At 42.9% G+C, this 22,935-nt stretch overlaps 2 protein-coding genes across 7 annotated transcripts in view; both read right to left on the bottom strand.

Moving 5' to 3' along the window:
• LOC106565254 (histone-lysine N-methyltransferase SETD5) overlaps window positions 1-4,751 on the bottom strand; it is a 51,462-nt gene extending 46,711 nt beyond the window's left edge. For 4 of the 5 annotated variants that reach the window (XM_014132154.3, XM_014132155.3, XM_014132156.3 and 1 more), the window contains exon 1: window positions 4,288-4,751. The gene's annotated coding sequence lies outside the window, so the exon portion shown is untranslated. The remainder of the gene's footprint in view (window positions 1-4,287) is intronic. The other variant, XM_014132159.3, reaches the window with a different exon arrangement.
• Window positions 4,752-6,677: 1,926 nt separating this feature from the next.
• LOC106565256 (putative peptidyl-tRNA hydrolase 2) lies at window positions 6,678-22,643 on the bottom strand. 2 transcript variants are annotated; one of them, XM_045691432.2, is made up of 7 exons: window positions 22,221-22,643; window positions 16,047-16,169; window positions 15,752-15,823; window positions 15,569-15,643; window positions 15,101-15,198; window positions 14,733-14,847; window positions 6,678-8,680 (listed from the first exon to the last, which is right to left on the bottom strand). In XM_045691432.2, the coding sequence occupies exons 2-7, from the start codon at window positions 16,155-16,157 to the stop codon at window positions 8,594-8,596; spliced, it is 558 nt and encodes a 185-aa protein (XP_045547388.1). In that variant the 5' UTR covers window positions 16,158-16,169; window positions 22,221-22,643; the 3' UTR covers window positions 6,678-8,593. The 2 variants fall into 2 exon arrangements, with proteins under 2 accessions (XP_045547388.1, XP_013987636.1); XM_014132161.3 differs by having other exon boundaries at window positions 22,314-22,586.
• Between the last annotated feature and the right edge of the window lie 292 nt (window positions 22,644-22,935).

Here is a 22,935-nt window from a genome sequence, read left to right as displayed (position 1 = left end):
CACCACTGCATTACCATGTCAATGGACACACCTGCCCTCCATGTAATGAAACGAAGTGTCATCAGCATACAAATGGGGTAGCTAAAAAAAAAAAGAAGCAAATTTCCCCCCTCTCTCTCTTTCCTCTTCCTAACAACCAGCCACATCCCCCCCGGCCTAAAGTAGTCTGCACGACGGAGCTGGGATCCTGTCTTCTTCCTTTGTTGAAAACCGGCCAGCATCCTGCCTGTGTCTCTCTCTCACACACACACACACAAAGGTGATCCAAATAAGATGCAACTATGTCAACATTCGAGAAACAACCTCCCCTTCCATGGATTGGTGTTATGTTAGTTCAACGACACATTGTTGCCCAAACAGTAATGATCACTGAGTTATTTTACAGCTGTGTGTGTGTGTGTGTGTGTGTGTGTGTGTGTAGCCATCTATCCACTTCAATAGGAACACCACAAAAAACCAGGCCAGACTAATCTTGCCCGTCCACACATTCCTTCAGATCTCCGAAAGTTAGCGAGGCCCACTTTTGGGGGGAATTCCACAGCCCCCCCACACACACCCACACAATAAAGCAAAGGAAATCCGAGCAGAGGTTATTCAACAGTACAGTACTTGAAGATAAGCTTGCCAAGGCAAAACACAAGAGTGTACAGCAGCCATTTTCTCTTTCTGAATGACTCTTACGTTAACTCCTTTATGTTGACTGTGTGTTACATGTATGTAGGCTAAATTCTTTATGTTACGTGGGTTGTGGGAAGTGTTTTACCCTCACAAGGTGACCCTGTGTAAGAGGCACCTAAAAATGCAAAATGGTAGGCTATATGAGGCAGGTTATAGAAAAGGAACAAGTCAAGTAAACCATGTGGACATTTCACAATATTTGCAGGTTGGGTTAAGAAAGCGAGCCATTGTGTGTCCATGTCCCAATTCTCCCTGCGTTTCTTAGGGGCTTGTGTGCTTGTCTTTGTCTCTCTTGGTGAGCACACCGTTTGTTCTAGATAACAAGAAGGGTCAGGCCAGGGCGAGTGTGGGGGGCTCAGGTTTCAAATGGTTATGAGTGGCCAGAACGGCAGCGGCGAGGCTATTAAAAGACGGGAAAACATATTCAGAGAATGCGCGCCGGGACCAATCGAAATAAGTCTCTACGCTGTGCGCCTTACCACCGGCATGCTTCGAGAGCAACCAACACATTTCAATCCCGCCTAGTCAGTATGAAATTGGCAAGGTCATGGTAGCCGCACTACTCAGGTTGTGGTAGCCGAACGGTTTGATCAAATCACAAGTCCATCAGTGACATTTAAGTTTTCCATTTTATTCCTGACAATCTGCAAAAAATGGACAGAGTATTTTGCGGTTATACAAAACAGAAGCACTTTCTCTTGATGTGTAGGCCTATCATGCTGTGTTGTGACACTGAAGGCTTCTAATCTAAGCAGAGCGAATCAACAGCAGCATACCTTGCTATACCATCAAATAAAGTACACGTATTCAAATGTTACAGCAGCTCATCTATTTGGGTTGAAATGAGGAGGACTGACAAATGAACCATTATACACTCATTTAATTTGTAGAAGAACTTGGACATTTGAAGAATATTTGTAGAAAACATGGCAAATTCGTATTATTATTCCAAAGGAGGACTAGGTAATGACACGTTGAACACTGAGTCGGACACAACACATTCGCTTTGACTAGGTCGTCACACATCCGGTTCCAGATTGGCCTACACAGGCGAAACTGGGAGGAAATAAAACTGACTTATTTTTCTCACTGTAGCCAACTCTCTGCTCTGGGAGCAACAGACGGCACATGTACAGGTAACTGCCAAAATAAAGGAAACACCAACATGAAGTGTCTTAATAGGGCATTGGGCCACCACTAGTCATTCTGGAAATTCTACAAGTGTCTGGAACTCTATTGGAGGGATGTGACTGGAGGGATGTAACACGAATCTTTTAAGAAAATGTTCCATCATTTGGAATCTCCCATAAGTGTTCATTGGGTTGATATCTAGTGATTGAGACACACACTCTTTAAGCCCCCTGATGCTCCCCTGAGACCCATCTCACAAAGTCAATGAGATATCTTCTAGCCATGGTTACCAAAATAATGGGCAACTGGGTATTTTTATACATGAACCTTAGCATGATGGGACGTAAATTGTTTAATTAATTCAGGAACCACACCTGTGTGGGAGCACCTGCTTTCAATATACTTTGTATCCCTCATTAACTCAAGTGTTTCCTTTATTTTGGCAGTTACCTACACCTCATGGAGTCTACATGGGGCAACTGAGCTTAGCCAAATAACTCAGGCAATGATGAGGGCAGCTATTGTGGCGTCCTAATGAATTTAGCAAACTATATAACATAAGCTCAACGCGCAATAGCCCTGTACTATTGTAACAATGTATAAGTAAAACATTTTAACGGCTGCCAGCCAGTACACAAAATGAAATGTTAAGATCAGTAAGCCTTCTTACTGATCTTACAATTAGGCCAACGTCAACAACAAGAAAGATCCAGGCCAGCCATGGGTGAAGCTAAAAATAAACTGCGAGGGCTTGTCCAAATCAACTCTACAAAGACAAGAAAGATTAATTTGGCTACATTGGTGGCAACTAAGTGAAACAGTTGCCCGTCGAGTTCATCGTGTGTGTCATTACCAGGGCATTGTCCAACATAGTCAAACAGGCCAAAACAGTGTTGAATCAACATCGCAGAAAAACAGAGCTCAGCATCAGCATCCGAGTCTACAGCGATTCCATTCTCGCACAACAATTCTAGCGCTCCGACTCACTTGTTGAAATAAAAATGGAGGCTAAAAAAGGAAACGCGAGCTCCCTTCAAAAATACCACGCATTTCTATTCTCCACCACAGAGGTTGGGGGTTGGTAGATGGGGGAGGTGGAGAAGGAGAAAAGCAAGTCACTACTATTGAGATATGGCTTTCTATTAGCTTGAATCGACAAAGAAAAAGTTATTTCCCCAACCTTAAAATAGCCTACATTTATTTTTATTTTTTTACACCACAAGGCAAATACACTCTACTCAAACGTAGCTAGGGTTAGGCTAACATTAGTATTGGCTAACTTGGAATAAATAACAGAATAGCCTAACTCAATGTAAGCACAACTGTAAACATGTTCAGCAAACGTAGCTATATTCACCATCTCACAACTCAGACTGATAATTAAATACTGAATCAAGTGAGTACACAATCAACTGGAAAATGTCCATAAAGTTAGCTACATCCTTGTTAGCCTAGTCAACTAGCTAACTTCCTTGAGGACATTTCCCCCAATGTTCGTCCAAGGCTGCTCCTAAATACAGAGCTAGCTACTAAGAAAAGCAACTTTGTATCAAACTGATGATTCCAAACCACAGCCATCTACACCCACAATATCAACTTGCTAAGGCAAGCCAAGCAACTTGTAAGCAACCTAGCTAACTAGCCAATCTTGCTAACAAGCTCATATAACTAGCCAACTAGCTAATAAACACCAAACCAGGGTCCCATGGAGCCTACTAAGAATGTCTTCTTGAAACGTGGTTTATTCTAATGTAGTTGGCTAGTTGTAATATAAAACCACTTACTACGTGGACAGTCACTTCAAGGGGAAAAGGTATATAGCTACTAATAGTTAACAACTAGCTAGATTGATTATAGTCTACCTAAAAATAAGCAATGTAGTGAGAACAAAAAAAACGAAAGACGGATATTCATCTTGATATGAATATTCAGCTACTCAGCCATCGTGGGAACCAACCATTAGAAGTTGAAACCTTTGTAACAGTTATGGAAATGATGTAACTAAATAAAATGCACTCATTGCTGAGCTAACGTTACTTCAATTAAAGTAACAAATGCAGAAGAATACAATGTCTCAGGTGATCATAAAACAAGAATACATAGTGTTGATATTAGGTAACGTCAGTAAGCCTAGCTAACTATCAAAGAATTCCAATGAATGCGGCTAGCTAAATTACATGGATTGCACGAGGACCTGGCCAAAACCAAGGATAATCATTGCATACATCAACTGCTTTACGACGTTAGACAACATCAGGAATATTAGCAAAGGAATATAAACTATGAAAGACAAACTACCCCATGAAGGACAACAAAGTGACAGTTACATTAGCTAGAGAACAGGCTTACTGATACAGAATTTCTATTGATGGCGTTATGATACTGAAAGACAAAAAGCAATTCAATGTGTTTAAACTAAAACATTGAAAAGTTGATCAACCCCCAAAAATACACATTTAACATGACTTAACCACTCACCTAGTGAGACATTCCAACCCAGTACAAATAAAATATCCTCCTGTGTTGTCTGCAGATCTTCGAGTATTCCAACATCAAATCGAACTAGACCAGTAGGCCTCCACCTCGGCCTCGGCGTCTCCTGTATCCTTTGCCCCCCAAGATAGCTCCCTCTCCCGGGGTAGGAAACAAACTTCTCTATGTCTCCCACGCAAAGGTTAAAAGTTTAATTCCCTGTCCTGCTTGGGCACCGTATTTCCATCGCGTGTCTATGTTGAATCCCCGGTGCTTGGATCCATTTATTATGGCGTTTTATATGATTTACAATTGATATTTATAAAGGGGTATATACTGCTCTATGTTGTACAGGGCTCTGATTCTGTCTCGGGTTCTAACATTCGCAGTGGCACCCATCCCCCTCCACCGGCATCGACCGCGGGTCCCAGTGAAAGTGACACACAACCATGCCACCGGGTTTCCCAAGCGACGATGCAGGGGCTGATTAATAGGGCGGGTTTTGCGCCGATGTCCTGCCTCCAAAACATTATTAGTCAGTATGAGCAAGCGATTGGGCGACGCATTTTGATTTTCTCTACGCAGAGGGCGTGACGTTCTTCTAGGAGGGGTGTGGAAGCACATTCGGATTCTGCTATGTGTAGTGGTGGCACACAGGAGTGAGAGCAAGTGACGGTAGAATGGATGGATTTGGCAGAGAATTTGATACAAAAAAGCGGACCCGTGTCTACAGTACGAAGAAAATGCTCAAGTAATTAAATGAAAAAGCCGTGGATTTTTTTCTCTCATTATTTTATAGAAGGATTATATTGCTTGAATGTTTTATTTATGTGTTTGCTCAACGCAAAGAGTAAACAACTTCGTTACATACAGATAGAGCTAATAATTAAGAGTAGTCAATTTTAGCTAAACTGGGTCTACGGGGCCCCATAAAAGGGAATACGACAGAATATGAGGTGTCGGGCGCGCTTGTATGATCTGGCATGGGATTGGGCAGGGAAATTGACCAGGGTTGTATGTATTAACTCTGGTCCCTCCTACTGCCCAGCCCGAATTCAGTCGTTCCACACTTGAGTGGGGATAACCTTGGATACGCTTCACGAAAATACTATCTATTCGAATGGCTCATTAACTGCACGAAAATACCATGTTTGCGAGCAGATCGTATTTTCTTATAAAAAAAAACGACATTCCATAGCAGTAAAATATATATTTGATTTTAGGCTATATTCTACTGTTCATGTTCGACTGTTCTTACGCCCATTCAAAGAATGGATGAAGTGTTACAGATTCCGCTTCCATTATCCTTCATTGGTAAACAATAAATAATAACTGCGTCTGAGGATGAATGGATGTAATTAAGCGTTCATGCGATTGGCTTCTTAATTTCTTCTGACGTCATGAGACCTGGGAGAATAATTGGGATTGGCTAAAGTGATCACGCTACTGTCATTTTTTTGCAACGGTGGGAAGTGGAAATACTGGTAGACGACATAACGCTGTTTTTTCACGCTTCTCAAATGTATAAATTGTTACGAACCCAATGCATTTTGACAGTAGGTGACAAATGTAACCACAAACAAACAATAAAGATGTTAAACTGTGTACATTTTTGTGAATATAAATTATCAATTTGAGACCTTACATACTGTCTATTTCTGCACGATGAAAACGAAGATTATGTGATCTGAATAAATCAAGGGTTCTTTCGGTTTAAATTTTTTCTTAAATGCATTTTCTATAACATTTTACTAATTTAGCGGACGGCCTTATACAGAGCGATTTACAGTTTTGTTAAACTGTGTACATTTTAGTGAACAGAAATTAAAGTTCCAAAATAGATAGAATTATAGATTGTACGACATCTTGGTTTTATTCCTCGCTTGGATTGAGTTGGGGGAAGGGCAGACCATTCCTACACCCTTGACGTAATTGGCACCGGCTTTGTTAATTTATTTGGCTTTACAGCTCTGCTGATATACGATTGGTGCATTTACTACCTTTTCTCATCGAGGGTAGCTTAATACATAAAACAAGCTAGACATGATGGGCTCCCGTAAACCTCTATTGCCAAATAAATAACTCATAAGAATGCATTCTGACCCTAATATAACAGAAGAATAACACATTAACAAATAATTCCACACTGGTTTCCAGGTTCTCACACCGCTCTAACGAACCGAAAGACGCACCCAGGTTGTGTTTGGTAAAATGTTCTTGGGAAGTTGGGTAAGTGTACAGACAGGATAACCTTTGTTCTGTAGCCCTCACGTGATTAAAGATCTCTTCTGGAGGACCATGTACAAGTTTCCCAGCAACCGTTCCAGATAGAGTGCCTTCGCCAATACTTCTATTGTAAATACGGTGAACAGGCTACAAACGTGGCAGGGCACAACTTCCAACATTAATAGTTTTAATACAATAAACAAAACAGCAAAGTAATTTTGAGCAGTATGACATTGTGTTGGGGTAGAAATGTTCACATAAAACATACGTTTTATACGGATCACATAACAAAAAAAAAATCTGTGCATTTGGTCAGGAGTCATTTCTAATTGTCTCCTTGGTTTTAATATGAACAAATGGTTGTAACACAGGAAGGCATCAAAGCCCTAACACATTAACATGGATGCAGCCATGGGGTTTTGCATGGTCTCTTAACACAAATAATAATAAAAAAAAACATTTCATATGAGTAACTGTTAGATGCAAGTCATGTCAGTTCCATTTAAATCATTCATATAATAAGCCTTTTCCATATTTAGTAAGACTTCAGAGCCATTTATGGTCCCAAATGGAATCTCATGCCCACAAAATACATTTTTATGTTTTATAGTAAGGAACAAAGAGCTGTTTTAACAGAAACATACAATATATCCTAGGTATCTGTTAGTCAAATGTTGAAGACTAAGTGCAAGACTCAATCATTCATTAAGCGGTCCTTAACAAACGTTAACCTGTATTTGCTACGCCATCTTAAAATGTATGTACCGGTTTGGTAAAAAACTCATAGCGCAACCATTTAGTTAGCTAGCTACAGTGTGCTAACACATTTACACTCAAAGCAGTTACACAAATATTTCACTTGTGTAAACTATTATCCATAATAGTCAGCTAAAGTACATGCACTTAGGCACTGTGCAAGCATCAGCACTGTCACTTATTTTGACCCATACAATGAGTTCCTTACACTCAAATCCTATTCACCAAATACAGTGTTATTTCTGCCAAGCCCCCAGTCAAGGAATTATAACTCAGTGAGCCTCAAGTCGACCTTATCCTTTTTTGCAAGAACAGAAAAATAAAATTAAAAAACACCACAAATTATGTAAAAGTCCAACAGTGATTGTGCGAAACGTTGAGGATGGCACACCCATAGCAACTGATAGACCTCTAGCAGCCAAAAGCCTGTTAGCATGGGCAGCACCATTGAGGGCTTTCATGCTTCCGCCATTTGGATCTAGTCAATTGGGTGGGGATTCCTATGGGTTCTAGCCTCAATGGCGCTGCCCATGCTGTCATAGATGCTATAATGGCACAGATAAAGATGAGCCCTTTATCGCAATGGGCACACCACATTATATATGGCCTGAGCAGATGCACATAAATGCAAGTGATGGCCATTTGACATCAGTATGTAGTGTTATAGATTCTAAGGGACATGGTCTTTGAGAGAGAATGTATACATATACACCTTAATTTTATACATCAAAGAAATAGTAAAGGTATCAGTAAAGCACTCTTCCCAAGCAGTATCTTAAAGGATATTACAATTACATATTTCGCCCCTTGAATTTATGACAACAGTATTTAACAATCACCAAGACTAGGTTCTAACCTTGATTTTTTTCAAACGCTAAAATCATATCTTAAATTGGGAGATGGAATTAAGATTGTCATGGACTTACACCTTTATAAAAATTGGATATGATTCTCTCATATAGTAAATGGACTTTCCCTTAACAAGCAAAACTCCATAATCAAAAAAGATACAAGTAGACACTAAAAGTTGTTCAAACTGCCTTCAACATGGTCAGTTCGGGGAACCAGTCCCTTCCTCTCAACCTAAGCAGCTCTGTGTACATCTCTTCTCCAGTCAGTGGATCGGACAGGAAACAAGAAAAAATGGCTGAGTGTGTTCGTCTTGGTGGTTGGGTCATGTCTGGTTGTTTCTTTTTTCCTGTTTTTTGTTTCGTTACGTTGTTGTTATGCGCTTGCATGTTGAGACCCTTTTGCTGTTAGGGGATGCTGCCCTCTGCTGGTTGCCCCAGTGGCAGTACATGGCCCTGCACCTCCATAGCCGTTAAGTCCCTCAGAGCAGCTTCAGACTTCCAGTGACGTTGTTCACCATATCCTCTTCCCCAACGATGGCCAGGATGGTGCGCGAGCCAGCTTCCACCTGGCAAAAGGTCATAGAATTTAGACTAGCATCCTTGTGGGTAGGAGGTACTAGGAATAGGTTGTAACAACAAAAGTGTGTGGGAAGGCAGGGAAGACAAGGCATTAATTTATTTAATTAAATCTCATTAGAGAACCCCTTAATATTAATTGATGCAGATTGTTTATTATGTTGAATGAATTGCGTTTTTTCCCACCTTGTCCTCTACAGAACTTGTGAGCCCCAAATTTCTGCTGTATTGTCTTTTACAGTGCCTTCAAAAAGTTCACACCCTTTGACTTTTTCCACATTGTTCTGTAACAGCCTGAATTTAAAATTGATTAAATTGAGATGGTGTATTGTGTGTAGGCCAGTGACACACAATCTCATAAAATGGCGCCGACAGAGGGCTGCCGTGCTTCTAGCTCTTAGGAAACTTTGCAGAATTATTTGTATTTTTTAAAAGTATTATTTCTAACATTAGCCCAGAAAATGTGTTATTACATACAGTCGGGAAAAACTATTGGATATCAGAGCGGCGGTAACTCACCAGCACTACGACCAGGAATATGACTTTCCCAAAGCGGATCCTTTGTTCGCACCCCCCAGGGCAATTGAACTGATTCCAGAGGCCGACCCAAAAACACCGCCGGCAGAGGTACTCGGAGTGGTTTTCTAGTCCGACGTAGGAGGCGCGCACAACACCCACCGCTTCCCGAGCATATTACTCGCTATTGTTCAGTCTGGATAAGAAAGTTGACGAGTTCAGGGTGAGGGTTTCTTTCCAGAGAGACATCACGGAAACATGGCTCTCTCTCGGGATATACTGTCTGAGTCAGTCCAGGCAGTTGGGTTCTCAGTTCATCGCGTAGACAGGAATAAATCTCTCTCCGGGAAGGAGGAGGGTGGGGGTGTATGTTTCATCACAATCACACCATGAGTCGTTAATCATAACATACAGGAACTCAGGTCCTTTTGTTCATCCTACCTAGAATAACTTACAATCAAATGCAGACCGTATTATCTCCCAAGAGAATTCTCTTCGGTTATAGCGCTGTTTTGGGCTTCTGAGTGGCGCAGCGGTCTAAGGCACTGCATCTAAGTGCTAGAGATGTCACTACAGACCCAGGCTGTATCACAACCGGCCGTGATTGGGAGTCCCATAAGGCCGCGCACAATTGGCCCAGCGTCATCCGGGTTTGGGTTTGGCCAGGGTAGGTCATCATTGTAAATACGAATTTGTTCTTAACCGACTTGCCTAGTTAAATAAAAAATAAAAGTCACAGCCATGTATACCCACCACTCAAGCCAATACCACGACGGCCCTCAAAGAACTTCACTGGACTTTATGCAAACTGGAAAGCACATATCCTGAGGCCACATTTATTGTAGCTGGGGATTTTAAAGCCAATTTGAGAAAAAGGCTACCGAAGTTCTAACAACACATCGACTGTAGTACTCGCACTGCTAAAACACTCGACCACTGTCACTCCAACTTCCGGGATGCCTACAAGGCCCTCCCTCTTTTCGGCAAATCTGACCACGACTGCATTTTGCTCCTCCCTTCCTATAGGCAGAAACTCAAACAGGAAGTACCCGTGCTAAGGACTATTTAATGCTGGTCTGACTAATCGGAATCCACGCTTCAAGATTGTTTTGATCACGCGGATTGGGATATGTTCCGGGTAGCTTCCGAGAATAATATTGACGAATATACCAATACGGTGACTGAGTTTATCAGGAAGTGTATAGGAGATGTTGTACCCACTGACTATTAAAACCTACTCTAACCAGAAACCGTGGATAGATGGCAGCATTCGAGCAAAACTGAAAGCGCAAACCACCGCATTTAACCATGGCAAGGTGACTAGGAATATGGCAGAACACAAACAGTGTAGTTATTCCCACCGCAAGGCAATCAAATATGCACAACGTCAGTATAGAGACGAAGCGGAGTCGCAATTCAATGACTCAGACACGAGATGTGGCAGGGTCTACAGACAATAACGGACTACAAAAGGAAAACCAGCCAAGTCACGGACACCGAATTCTTGCTTCCGGACAAGCTCAAAACCTTTGCCTGCTTTGAGGATAACAGTGCCACCGACGCGGCTCGCTACCAAGGACTGTTGGCCCTCTTTTGCTGTGGCTGACGTGAGTAAGACATTTAAGCATGTTAACCCTCGCAAGGCTGCCGGCCCAGACACCATCCCTAGCCGCGTCCTCAGAGCATGCGCAGACCAGCTGGCTGGTGTGTTTACAGACATATTCAATCTCTCCCTATCCCAGTCTGCTGTCCCCACATGCTTCAAGATGGTCAACATTGTTCCTTTACCCAAGAAAGCAAAGATAACGGAACTAAATGACTATCGCCCCCATAGCACTCACTTCTGTCATCATGAAGTGCTTTGAGAGACTAGTCAAGGACCATATCACCTCCACCCTACCTGATACCCTAGACATTTCAATTTCCTTACCGCCCCAATAGATCCACAGATGAGCCAATCGCCATTGCACTTCCCAATCCCATCTTGACAAGAGGAAAACCTATGTAAGAATGCTGTTCACTGACTACAGCTCAGCATTTAACACCGTAGTACCCTCCAAGCTCATCATTAAGCTCGAGGCCCTGGGTCTGAACTCCGCCCTGTGTCTGACTGGCCATCCCCATGTGGTGAAGGTAGAAAACACCACCTCCACTTTGCTGATCCTCAACACTGGGGCCCCCAGAAGGGTGCGTGCTCAGCCCCCACCTGTACTCCCTGTTCACCAATGACTGCGTTGCCAAGCACGCCTCCAACTCAATCATCAAGTTTGCAGACGACACTACAGCGGTAGGTTTGATCACCAACAATGAGACAGCCTACATGGAGGTGGTGAGGGCTCTGGGAGTGTGATGCCAGGAAAATAACCTCACTCAACGTCAACAAAACAAATGATCGTGGACTTCAGGAAACAGCAAAGGGAGCACCCCCCTATCCACATCGATGGGACCGCAGTGGAGGTGGAAAACTTCAAGTTCCTCGGCGTACACATCACTGACCAACTGAAATGGTCCACCCACACATACAGTGTGGTGAAGATGGCACAACAGCACCTCTTCAACCTCAGGGAGGTTGAAGAAATTTGACTTGGCACCTAAAACGCACAAAGTTTTACAGATGCACAATTGAGAGCATCCGGTCAGGCTGTATCACCACCTGGAACGGCAACTGCACCGCCAGCAACCGCAGGGCACTCCAGAGGGTGGTGGGTCTGCCCAACGCGTCACCGGGGGCAAACTACCTGCCCTCCAGGACACCTACAGCACCCGATGTCACAGGAAGGCCATAAAGATCATCAAGGACAACAACCACCCGAGCCACTGCCTGTTCACCCCTCTATCATCCAGAAGGCGAGGTCAGTACAGGTGCATCAAAGCTGGGACTGAGAGACTGAAAAACAGCTTCTATCTCAAGGCCATCAGACTGTTAAATTGGCATCACTAGCACAGAGGCTGCTGCCTATATACATAGACATGAAATCACAGGCCACTTTAATAATTTTTACTTATATAGCATTACTCATCTCATATGTATAAACTGTAATCTATTCTACTGTATCTTAGTCTATGCCGCTCTGATATTGCTCGTCCATATATTTATATATTCTTAATTCCATTCCTTTACTTAGATTTGTGTGTATTCAGTGTATGTTGTGAAATTGTTAGCTATTACTTGTTAGATAGCACTACATTGTCGGAGCTAGAAACACAAGCATTTCGCTACAGCCACAATAACATCTGCTAAACACGTGTATGTGACCAATAAAATTTGACGACAAAGTGGAATTATGTTTAGACATTTTTACAAATGAAAAGCTGAAATGAGTCAGTAAGTATTCAACCCCTTTGTTACAGCAAGCCTAAATAAAGTTCAGGTGTAAAAATTTGCTTAACAAGTCACATAAATTGCATGGACTCACTGTGTGCAATAATAGTGTTTAACAATTTGAATGACTACCTCATCTCTGTACCCCACACATACAGATAATTGTATGGTCCCTCAGTCGAGCAGTGAATTTCAAACAGATTCAACCATGAAGACCAGGGAGGTTTTCCAATGACTCGCAAACGGCACCTATTGGTAGATAGGTCAAAATAAAAAAAGCAAAGCAGACACTGAATATCCCTTTGAGCAGGGTGAAGTTATTAAATTACACTTTGGACGGTGTGTCCCTACAAATATACAGGCGTCCTCTTCCTAACTCAAGTTGCCCGAGAGGAAGGCTGTTTAATGGCTGTGATAGGAGAAAACTGAGAATAGATCAACAACATTGTAGTTACTCCACAATACTAATCAAAATGACGAAAGTGAAAAGAGGGAACGCTGAACAGAATTTTTTGTCCTTCTCCAAAACATGCATCCTGTTTGCAATAAAGTATTCAATTAAAATTGCAAGAAATGTGGCAAAGAAATTAACTTTATGTCCGGAATACAAGGCTCTGTTTCAGGCAAATCCAACACATCATGGAGTACCACTTCATATTTTCAAGCGTGGTGGTGGCTGCATCATGTTATGAGTATGCTCGTTGGAGAGTTTATTTTTTTTTTGGGGGGGGGGGGGGGGGGGGGTAAAAAGAAACTGAATTGAGCTAAGCACAGGCAAAATCCTAGAGGAAAACCTGGTTGTCTGCTTTCCAACAGCCACTGGGAGACAAATTCATCATGACAATAACCTAAAACACAAGGCCAAATATACACTGGAGTTGCTTACCAAGACAACATTGAATGTTCCCGAGTGGCCTAGTTAGTTTTGACTTAAAAATCTATGGCAAGACATGACAATGGCTGTCTAGCAATGATGAACAACCAACTTGAGAGCTTGAAGAACTTTTAAAATAATAATGTGCAAATAGTGTACAATCCAGGTGTTAAAAGCTTTTAGACATATTCTGGGAAAGACTCAGAGCTATCATCGCTGCCAAAGTTGATTCGAACATGTATTGACTCATGGGTCTAAATGAGATATTTCTGCATTTCAATAAATTTGCAAACATTTCTAAAAACATGTTTTCAATTTGTCATTGTGGGGAATTGTGTGTAGATGGGTGAGAAAATAAATATTTTGAATTCAGGCTGTAACAAAATGTGGAATACGTCAAGGGGTATGAATACTTTCTGAAGGCACTCTGTTATTTTCTCAAACTCATTGTTACATTTATGTACCCCGTCTAATCCCATTTTATAATACCGAAGGGTAAATTACAAATGTTGGTTACAAAAAAAGTTATTGCACATTTAGCAGACTATGATGTGAAATAGGCTATTATAAGTGCTTTCTTTAATTAGGCATCGTTAAGGCCGTCTCATGTGCTTATCAATGCACACAGCACCTTTTCCCCCACTCCTATGGATAAAACAATTGTTTAATGTCATACAAAAGTTGTACAAAGCGGGAACTTTCAAATGCACGCTGTCATTACTAAATATGTAATGTGATAGGCATTATTTTTTTACACAAACAATTTGATTAATGAAATATTTAATCTGTCATCTTCAATGACGCAATGTCCGCAAGAGGGAACGAATCTGATTTCATTGGTCCTCAACTCACGTCTCAGACACTTCATAAATGGAGTTAGCCCCTAGTTAGCTTGCCCCGGAGCAGGTTAGTTCTGAAGCATTCGTTAACATATACATTTACCTGGCTATACGGTGAGCCTCTTGTGGTACCGGTTGTCCCAAGTTGAACTCAAGAGTTCACCAAAGTTATCTCGCCAACTCCTCAAACCAGATGGGTATACTACGTTCAAACTCAATACTTATCATAATGGCTGTGCGTACCCCTGAAAGCAGACACTATAGTGTTACGTGGAAATGTAATGGCATCCACGTAACACAGCAGGTGCTGCTGCGGAGCCCCAATGCTGCTGCATGTGTCTGTAAGCAGGAGCTACTATAACTACGAAACCGTCATGGTGGGGCTGTGTGCCTGTAAGCAGGTGCAGCAGTGCTACCATAGAGCCGTAATAGTGGCGCATTGGGTCTGTAACTAGGTCCTGAAACCGCTGCTGTGTAGCCGCACGTCTCACCTGGGTGCGTCCGGCGTCCTGGACCAGATACGTGGGCAGGCTAAGGCTCATTGCCAGGGCCTGCAGCTCCAAAAGGTGAGCCATGTTGGTCCCCTGCAACACCACCTTCTTCGCCCTGCACACCACAAACACACAGATATCCTGCTGTGGCAAACATCGACAGCAGGTTGAACCGGCACATAGAACAGCCAGATAGTGGTATTGCCATTACCAGATGTCATTATGGCGTTATAAAAGTGTCAGGCATTCTTTACCTGATCGGATCCAATTTGTTCGGCAGTATGGAGTCTCAAGTAACACATATGATTATGGTATCGCTCCAGTAAAGCACCGATGAAAAAAAAAAAACGGTCCAGTCAGTTCCTTACCCGCCATGGTCCCACTTCCAGGCCATCTCCCTCCAGCTGTTCTTCTCCTGCAGGGCCTGGTAAAGCCCTATGGCCGCATGGCCCACCTGCGCAGCCACCTACACAACACACACACCAAACACTTTGAGTAAGCAGAAATCTTTTTTTTTTTTAAGTTTAATGTATTAGCTTTGAGTGTGATGCGTGATTCTCATTTAAAAACAACAGGGGCAAACTGGGCCTTTGTGCTTCTGGTTGGAACAAACTATACCACAAAAAGCATACTAGCCAGACAAAATCTATCATATCTAGCTTTGTAATGTATCTTTGTAGTGTTTTTGCACCATGTCATTTAGGGACCACAAATGGCAATAAGTCTGACTTTGTGATATTCCTGTCACGCGTTTACAACGCATACATTAGTTTTCTTCAACTGGCAAATAAAAATCAATCAAAACAACACATTCCAACCCTTATCTTCAAACTGACCTTTCCCACACCCATGGCCAGGTCCATGTTCACCACAAACACCATCTTGAACATGAGGTCGTCGTCTCCTTCTTCCTGAGGGGACGAGAGCGAAAGAGAGACAGTCAGGGTGGGCTCAGACAATACAGGAGAGGTAATGTACCATCGTGTACCTGTGTGAACTAAGGCTTATCTTATGGGCACCTCATTCTCCAGCTTGTTGAAGTAGTACATGGCAGCCTCCTCAGCAGACACATTTCGGGTGTGCAAGAGTGCCTGCGGGAGGTAGAAACATAGAAAATGGCAGAAAATAATGTTGGATGGATTAGACATGGCACTCATAGCTATGGTACTCTTTACAGTCATTATGGATGCCTTAGTAAGTACATAAATACTGCATTAGAAAATGTAAATGCAGAACCAAGATAACAATTTACATAATACTGCAGATCATATCACAGGAAATGCAAGAGAACCTGTATACAGTAAATTAACCCACCTGCTTGGCAGCCTCCTCTGGGATGTCCAGCTCTCGAAGCTGCTGTAGGTACACAGGGTTGACCTCCTGAGAGCCAGAGTCTGGGCCTGTCTGTTGGTCGGAGGGCTCCATAGTTAGCTGGAGCTAGTTGGATTAGAGTTAGTTTAATAAGGTGCAGCATTCAAAAAACACTCAACATATTCATCTTACGTAGTTCTCCACAAGCTGTGTAAATTAATTAAGAAGCCTAGCACCATGATGCTAAATTATTAACTTTTGGTGCCTGTATTTCCTGTTCAACTAGGCTTGAGGCACAGCCAGAGCACCATGATGCATTCTCATCCTAGTAGACTAGCCATCAGGGTTATTCTCATCCTAGTCATCAGGGTTATTCTCATCCTAGTAGACAGGGCATCAGGGTTATTCTCATCCTAGTAGACAGGACATCAGGGTTATTCTCATCCTAGTAGACAGGGCATCAGGGTTATTCTCATCCTAGTAGACAGGGCATCAGGGTTATTCTCATCCTAGTAGACAGGGCATCAGGGTTATTCTCATCCTAGTAGACATGGCATCAGGGTTATTCTCATCCTAGTAGACATGGCATCAGGGTTATTCTCATCCTAGTAGACATGGCATCAGGGTTATTCTCATCCTAGTAGACAGGGCATCAGGGTTATTCTCATCCTAGTAGACTAGTCATCAGGGTTATTCTCATCCTAGTAGACAGGGCATCAGGGTTATTCTCATCCTAGTAATCGGGGTTATTCTCATCCTAGTAGACTAGTCATCAGGGTTATTCTCATCCTAGTAGACAGGGCATCAGGGTTATTCTCATCCTAGTAGACATGGCATCAGGGTTATTCTCATCCTAGTAGACATGGCATCAGGGTTATTCTCATCCTAGTAGACAGGGCATCAGGGTTATTCTCATCCTAGTAGACTAGTCATCAGGGTTATTCTCATCCTAGTAGACTAGTCATCAGGGTTATTCTCATCCTAGTAGACAGGGCATCAGGGTTATTCTCATCCTAGTAGACAGGGCATCAGGGTTATTCTCATCCTAGTAGACAGGGCATCAGGGTTATTCTCATCCTAGTAATCGGGGTTATTCTCATCCTAGTAGACTAGTCATCAGGGTTATTCTCATCCTAGTAGACAGGGCATCAGGGTTATTCTCATCCTAGTAGACTAGTCATCAGGGTTATTCTCATCCTAGTAGACTAGTCATCAGGGTTATTCTCATCCTAGTAGACTAGTCATCAGGGTTATTCTCATCCTAGTAGACAGGGCATCAGGGTTATTCTCATCCTAGTAGACAGGGCATCAGGGTTATTCTCATCCTAGTAGACAGGGCATCAGGGTTATTCTCATCCTAGTAGACTAGTCATCAGGGTTATTCTCATCCTAGTAGACTAGTCATCAGGGTTATTCTCATCCTAGTAAACTAGCCATCAGGGCTAGGGTTGCAAAGGGTTGGAAACGTTCTGGTAAATTTACAGAATTTCAGAAATTTTGCTGAAATTCATAAAAAGTTAGCTTATAACAGTGAACCTTTTGTGGGATACACAAGGCAATTCTAGGTCTTATGGCATATTTTGGTTAAACTATCCCCAATTCAATGGTATTGCAACCCTCTGCATGCACAGTGCATTCTTCTATCACATGTGCAGCTGATTCTCAAGATCTTGCACACTAATGAGATGCTATTGAGCCCACACTACTACACTGTCTGAGCCAAGGACTACATGCTTTCTGTTAAGTTGTGATAACAATACTGGGTGGGGTGAATATATTTAATAGGACATACATGATTTTTTGTTAACTAGTAAATAGTAGCCTACAGCAAAGTGTGTTTAAATAATTTCTAACTTGTTAATTTCTGCTACCATGTGGGTTTTAGCTTGCTTGAGGCTGCTAAGGAGTGTTAATTCACCCGTTTCCATACATGTTTCATTTTAAAACATTTATCTTACAAAAGGAGTTGTTTAATCTAACTGCTTAACTATGTATCAGTACATGGAATTGTATTTGGGTATTGACTTTTTTTCTCTAATCTTTATAGGAAAATGCACGGGCACCATCTGATGTCTGGAGACATTTCACCTCAGCTAATGAAGGAAAAGCTGTGTACATTTCCAAATACTGTGCCAAATCATGTGAAGAATGCAACAAAGATGCAGAATCATCTGGCCAAGTGCATAAAGTTCCCTTAGCACTCACAACAAGCAACCTCTGACAAAAGTCCCTCTACTTCTATTCGAGGTGAACATTATGATTCAGACACCTTATCGATAGCAACAGCTCATGGTCCTCATGGAATCAGAAGTTTTTGACTCAATGGAGGAACGTAGTCATAGAAATGCGGATGAATGTCTTGCTCGAGCTGTGTATGCAACTGGTTCACCGCTGATGCATGCAGGCAGTGTGTATTGGAAGAGATTTCTGAAAGTTCCTTGCCACATATACACCCCTCCAACCAGACATGCTTTATCTACTCATTTGCTGGATGCAGAGTTCAACAGAGTTCAAGTGAAGGTCAAGCAAATTATAGAGAAAGCAGACTGTATTGCAATCATCTCTTATGGGTGGTAGAATGTTCATGGGCAAGGAATAATTAACTACATCCTCTCCACCCCTCAACCAGTATTCTACAAGAGCACAGACACAAGGGACAACAGACACACCGGTCTCTACATTGCAGATGAGCTGAAGGCAGTCATCAATGACCCTGGACCACAGAAGGTATTTGCACTGGTGACAGACAATGCTGTGAACATGAAGGCTGCTTGTTCTAAAGTGGAGGAGTCCTACCCTCACATCACACCCATTGGCTGTGCTGCTCATGCATTGAATTTGCTCCTCAAGGACATCATGGCACTGAAAACAATGGATAAACACTACAAGAGAACCAAGGAAATGGTTAGGTATGTGAAGGGTCATCAAGTTATAGCAGCATTCTACCTCACCAAGCAAAGTGAGAAGAATAAGAGCTGCCCAGCAACACCCGTTGGGGTGGTGTTGTCATCCTGTAGGGGAAGGAGTCTCTCCAAGAAATGGCCATATCACAGTCTGCCGATGGACAGCCCCATCAAGAGGATCCTCCTGGATGATGTATTTGGGGAGAGAGTGGTAAGCAGCCTGAAACTCCTGAAACCTATAGCAGTAGCCATTTCACGGATTGAGGGAGACAATGCCATCCTGTGATGTTCAGACTCTGCTTGCAGATGTAAGAGAAGAAATCCGTACTGCCCTGGCCACTTCACTGTTGCTCCAAGCAGAGGAAACTGTAGTTCTGAAATACATCAAAAAGCGTGAAGACTTCTGCCTGAAGCCCATACACGCCGCAGCGTCCATGTTGGACCCCAAGTATGCTGGCAAGAGTATCCTGTCTGGTGCAGAGATCAACAGGGCCTATGGTGTCATCCCTACTGTGTCTCGCCACCTTGGCCTGGATGAGGGCAAGGTTGTTGGCAGTCTGGAGAAGTACACTTCCAAGCAAGAGCTTTGGGATGGAGATGCAATACGGCAGTCGTGCCAACATATCTCATCAGCCACCTGGTGGAAGGGACTTTGTGGATCTGAGGCTCTTTCCCTTGTTGCCTCCATCATCCTCCAAATCCCACCAACATCAGCGGCCTCAGAGCGCAACTGGTCCTTGTTTGGGAACACACACACACACCAAAGCACACAACAGGCTGACAAATGCATCCCATGTGAAGAGTCAACTCATTTAATTAAAGTTCAATTCGGAACTAAATTGTTGTTATTTTTTTTCTATTGGAAGGATTTAATATTTGAAAATATGTCTACTTATGATAAACCTTTTACCTTATGTTTGTCTTCATATGATATGGTAAATATACTGCTCAAAAAAATAAAGGGAACACTAAAATAACACATCCTAGATCTGAATGAATAAAATAATCTTATTAAATACTTTTTCCTTTACATAGTTGAATGTGCTGACAACAAAATCACACAAAAATAATCAATGGAAATCCAATTTATCAACCCATGGAGGTCACATTCAAAATTAAAGTGGAAAACCACACTACAGGCTGATCCAACTTTGATGTAATGTCCTTAAAACAAGTCAAAATGAGGCTCAGTAGTGTGTGTGGCCTCCACGTGCCTGTATGACCTCCCTACAACGCCTGCGCATGCTCCTGATGAAGTGGCGGATGGTCTCCTGAGGGATCTCCTCCCAGACCTGGACTAAAGCATCCGCCAACTCCTGGACAGTCTGTGGTGCAATGTGGCGTTGGTGGATGGAGCGAGACATGATGTCCCAGATGTGCTCAATTGGATTCAGGTCTGGGGAACGGGCGGGCCAGTCCATAGCATCATTGCCTTCCTCTTGCAGGAACTGCTGACACACTCCAGCCACATGAGGTCTAACATTGTCTTGCATTAGGAGGAACCCAGGGCCAACCGCACCAGCATATGGTCTCACAAGGGGTCTGAGGATCTTGTCTCGGTACCTAATGGCAGTCAGGCTACCTCTGGCGAGCACATGGAGGGCTGTGCGGCCCCCCAAAGAAACGCCACCCCACACCATGACTGACCCACCGCCAAACCGGTTATGCTGGATGATGTTGCAGGCAGCAGAACGTTCTCCACGGCGTCTCCAGACTCTGTCACATGTGCTCAGTGTGAACCTGCTTCATCTGTGAAGAGCACAGGGCGCCAGTGGCGAATTTGCCAATCTTGGTGTTCTCTGGCAAATGCCAAACGTCCTGCACGGTGTTGGGCTGTAAGCACAACCCCTACCTGTGGACGTCGGGCCCTCATACCACCCTCATGGAGTCTGTTTCTGACCATTTGAGCAGACGCATGCACATTTGTGGCCTGCTGGAGGTCATTTTGCAGGGCTCTGGCAGTGCTCCTCCTGCTCCTCCTTGCACAAAGGTGGAGGTAGCGGTCCTGCTGCTGGGTTGTTGCCCTCCTACGGCCTCCTCCACGTCTCCTGATGTACTGGCCTGTCTCCTGGTAGCGCCTCCATGCTCTGGACACTACGCTGACAGACACAGCAAACCTTCTTGCCACAGCTCGCATTGATGTGCCATCCTGGATGAGCTGCACTACCTGAGCCACTTGTGTGGGTTGTAGACTCCGTCTCATGCTACCACTAGAGTGAAAGCACCGCCAGCATTCAAAAGTGACCAAAACATCAGCCAGGAAGCATAAGAACTGAGAAGTGGTCTGTGGTCTCCACCTGCAGAACCACTCCTTTATTGGGGGTGTCTTGCTAATTGCCTATAATTTCCACCTGTTGTCTATTCCATTTGCACAACAGCATGTGAAATTTATTGTCAATCAGTGTTGCTTCCTAAGTGGACAGTTTGATTTCACAGAAGTGTGATTGACTTGGAGTTACATTGTGTTATTTAAGTGTTCCCTTTATTTTTTTGAGCAGTGTATATCCGATGCGAAAAACATCACATTTAAATTGTGTTAATATTAATGTGCATATATTTTCGTTAATTCACACGGAAAGTTAACACCTCTGAATATTCCCCAAAATGTGCAACCCTAATCAGGGCATTCTCATCCTAGTAGACTAGCCGGCATCAGGGCATTCTCATCCTGATGGCAGCTGTGATGGCTAGTCTCTTGACAACTAGACACCCCGTAACTAGCCAGGTGTTTTACAAACTAACTTCAGTGAACTGATATCATAACTACCTAAATCAAAATTATGTAGTTAGCCAGACAGTGGTCTATAGCTAGCCAGCTAACTAGCTACGTTGAAGAAGCTAACATAGCCAGGTAACGATAACTTTCTAGCTACAACGCACGCAACTAACGTTCGTTAGCTAAGTAACTAACTAACGTTAGCCAATTAACGTTACCGACAGAGAAGAGCAAGTCGTGTCTAACGTTAGCCAGCTATCTAGCTAGTTACTCATATAATGGCATGAAAGAGCTAATTATATCGCTTACGAATTGGCAGCTCGATTGTGGGATGACATCTAACTAGTTGAACGGTGATCACAAGACACCGAGGTGAAATAATGTCAACCATGAAATAGAAAACAAACCGTAACGTTAGCCAACCAACCAACTAAATTGGCTATAGTACCTAGTAGCATGCATTGTAACAATATTATTGAACATGAGCATTAACGTAAAGTAATAGCTAATTGCATTTTCTATATTGTAACTAAACATCGTTATAGTTTAGCTAGTTACCTTGCATTTGTTTGCTATGTATTATTTTTCCTGCAAATTCTGCTCGCCAACGTTAGCTAGTTTACAGTTTAAAATTGCGCCAGCCACTCCTACCTGCGCTGCCTAGATAGCGTGTAGCTATAATCCCCGTGAATTAGTGGATGGGAGTGCAAATTTGCAGTATTCACACAGTCCTTTCACTACGATGAAGCCAGGTTGTTGACTGCAGATTACTTGTTCATTCAAAAATGGGCGTGTTGTGGTTTCCCCTCTTTACACCATTTTGAGCACTGTTCGTTCCGAGAGGAAGAGGCAAAGCGAGAGGGTTTACTCCGCCCAAAATCTGTCCACCAAAATCAGACCACGAAGTGAGCAATTTTTGTATGGGGGGGGGTCATTGAATGTCGAATTTGGTCAACCAAAGATGTACTTGCTAATTTGCTACGTGAGGTTTATTCGATCGAATAGAAGCTTCGTAATGGTTAGGTTTTTATAAATGCATTGATGACTTGACGCACGTGGCATTTTGGCAAAAACGTTATCTGAGTTGTGCCCATAGAGAATGATAGAGGCCTCTAGTGGCCAAAAGGCTGTATTTGTGGACTACATCCAAAAAAGGTATATTGGCGCCACCTACTGGGTGAGGTAAAAACATACTTGAACGAAAAAATAAAACTCATATTATTCTCAAAAAACTAAACAAAAGTCAATGTACTCAGATCCCTACACAGCCTCT

The sequence above is a fragment of the Salmo salar genome, chromosome 12 (assembly GCF_965601325.2).
Source record: "Salmo salar chromosome 12, fSalSal1, whole genome shotgun sequence".
NCBI lineage: Eukaryota > Metazoa > Chordata > Actinopteri > Salmoniformes > Salmonidae > Salmo > Salmo salar.
Note: the sequence above shows the minus strand (reverse complement) of the source record. Positions and strands in the feature narration are given on the sequence as shown.

Bases quoted from the DNA above. Each gene is read 5' to 3' on its own strand.
- LOC106565256 (XM_045691432.2), bottom strand. From the start codon at position 16,157: ATGGAGCCCTCCGACCAACAGACAGGCCCAGACTCTGGCTCTCAGGAG. The intron at 15,824-16,046 runs GTGGGTTAATTT...TACCTCCCGCAG, and splicing joins CAGAGGAGGCTGCCAAGCAG to GCACTCTTGCACACCCGAAA. The intron at 14,848-15,100 runs GTAAGGAACTGA...TGTGGTGTGCAG, and splicing joins TGGAAGTGGGACCATGGCGG to GGCGAAGAAGGTGGTGTTGC.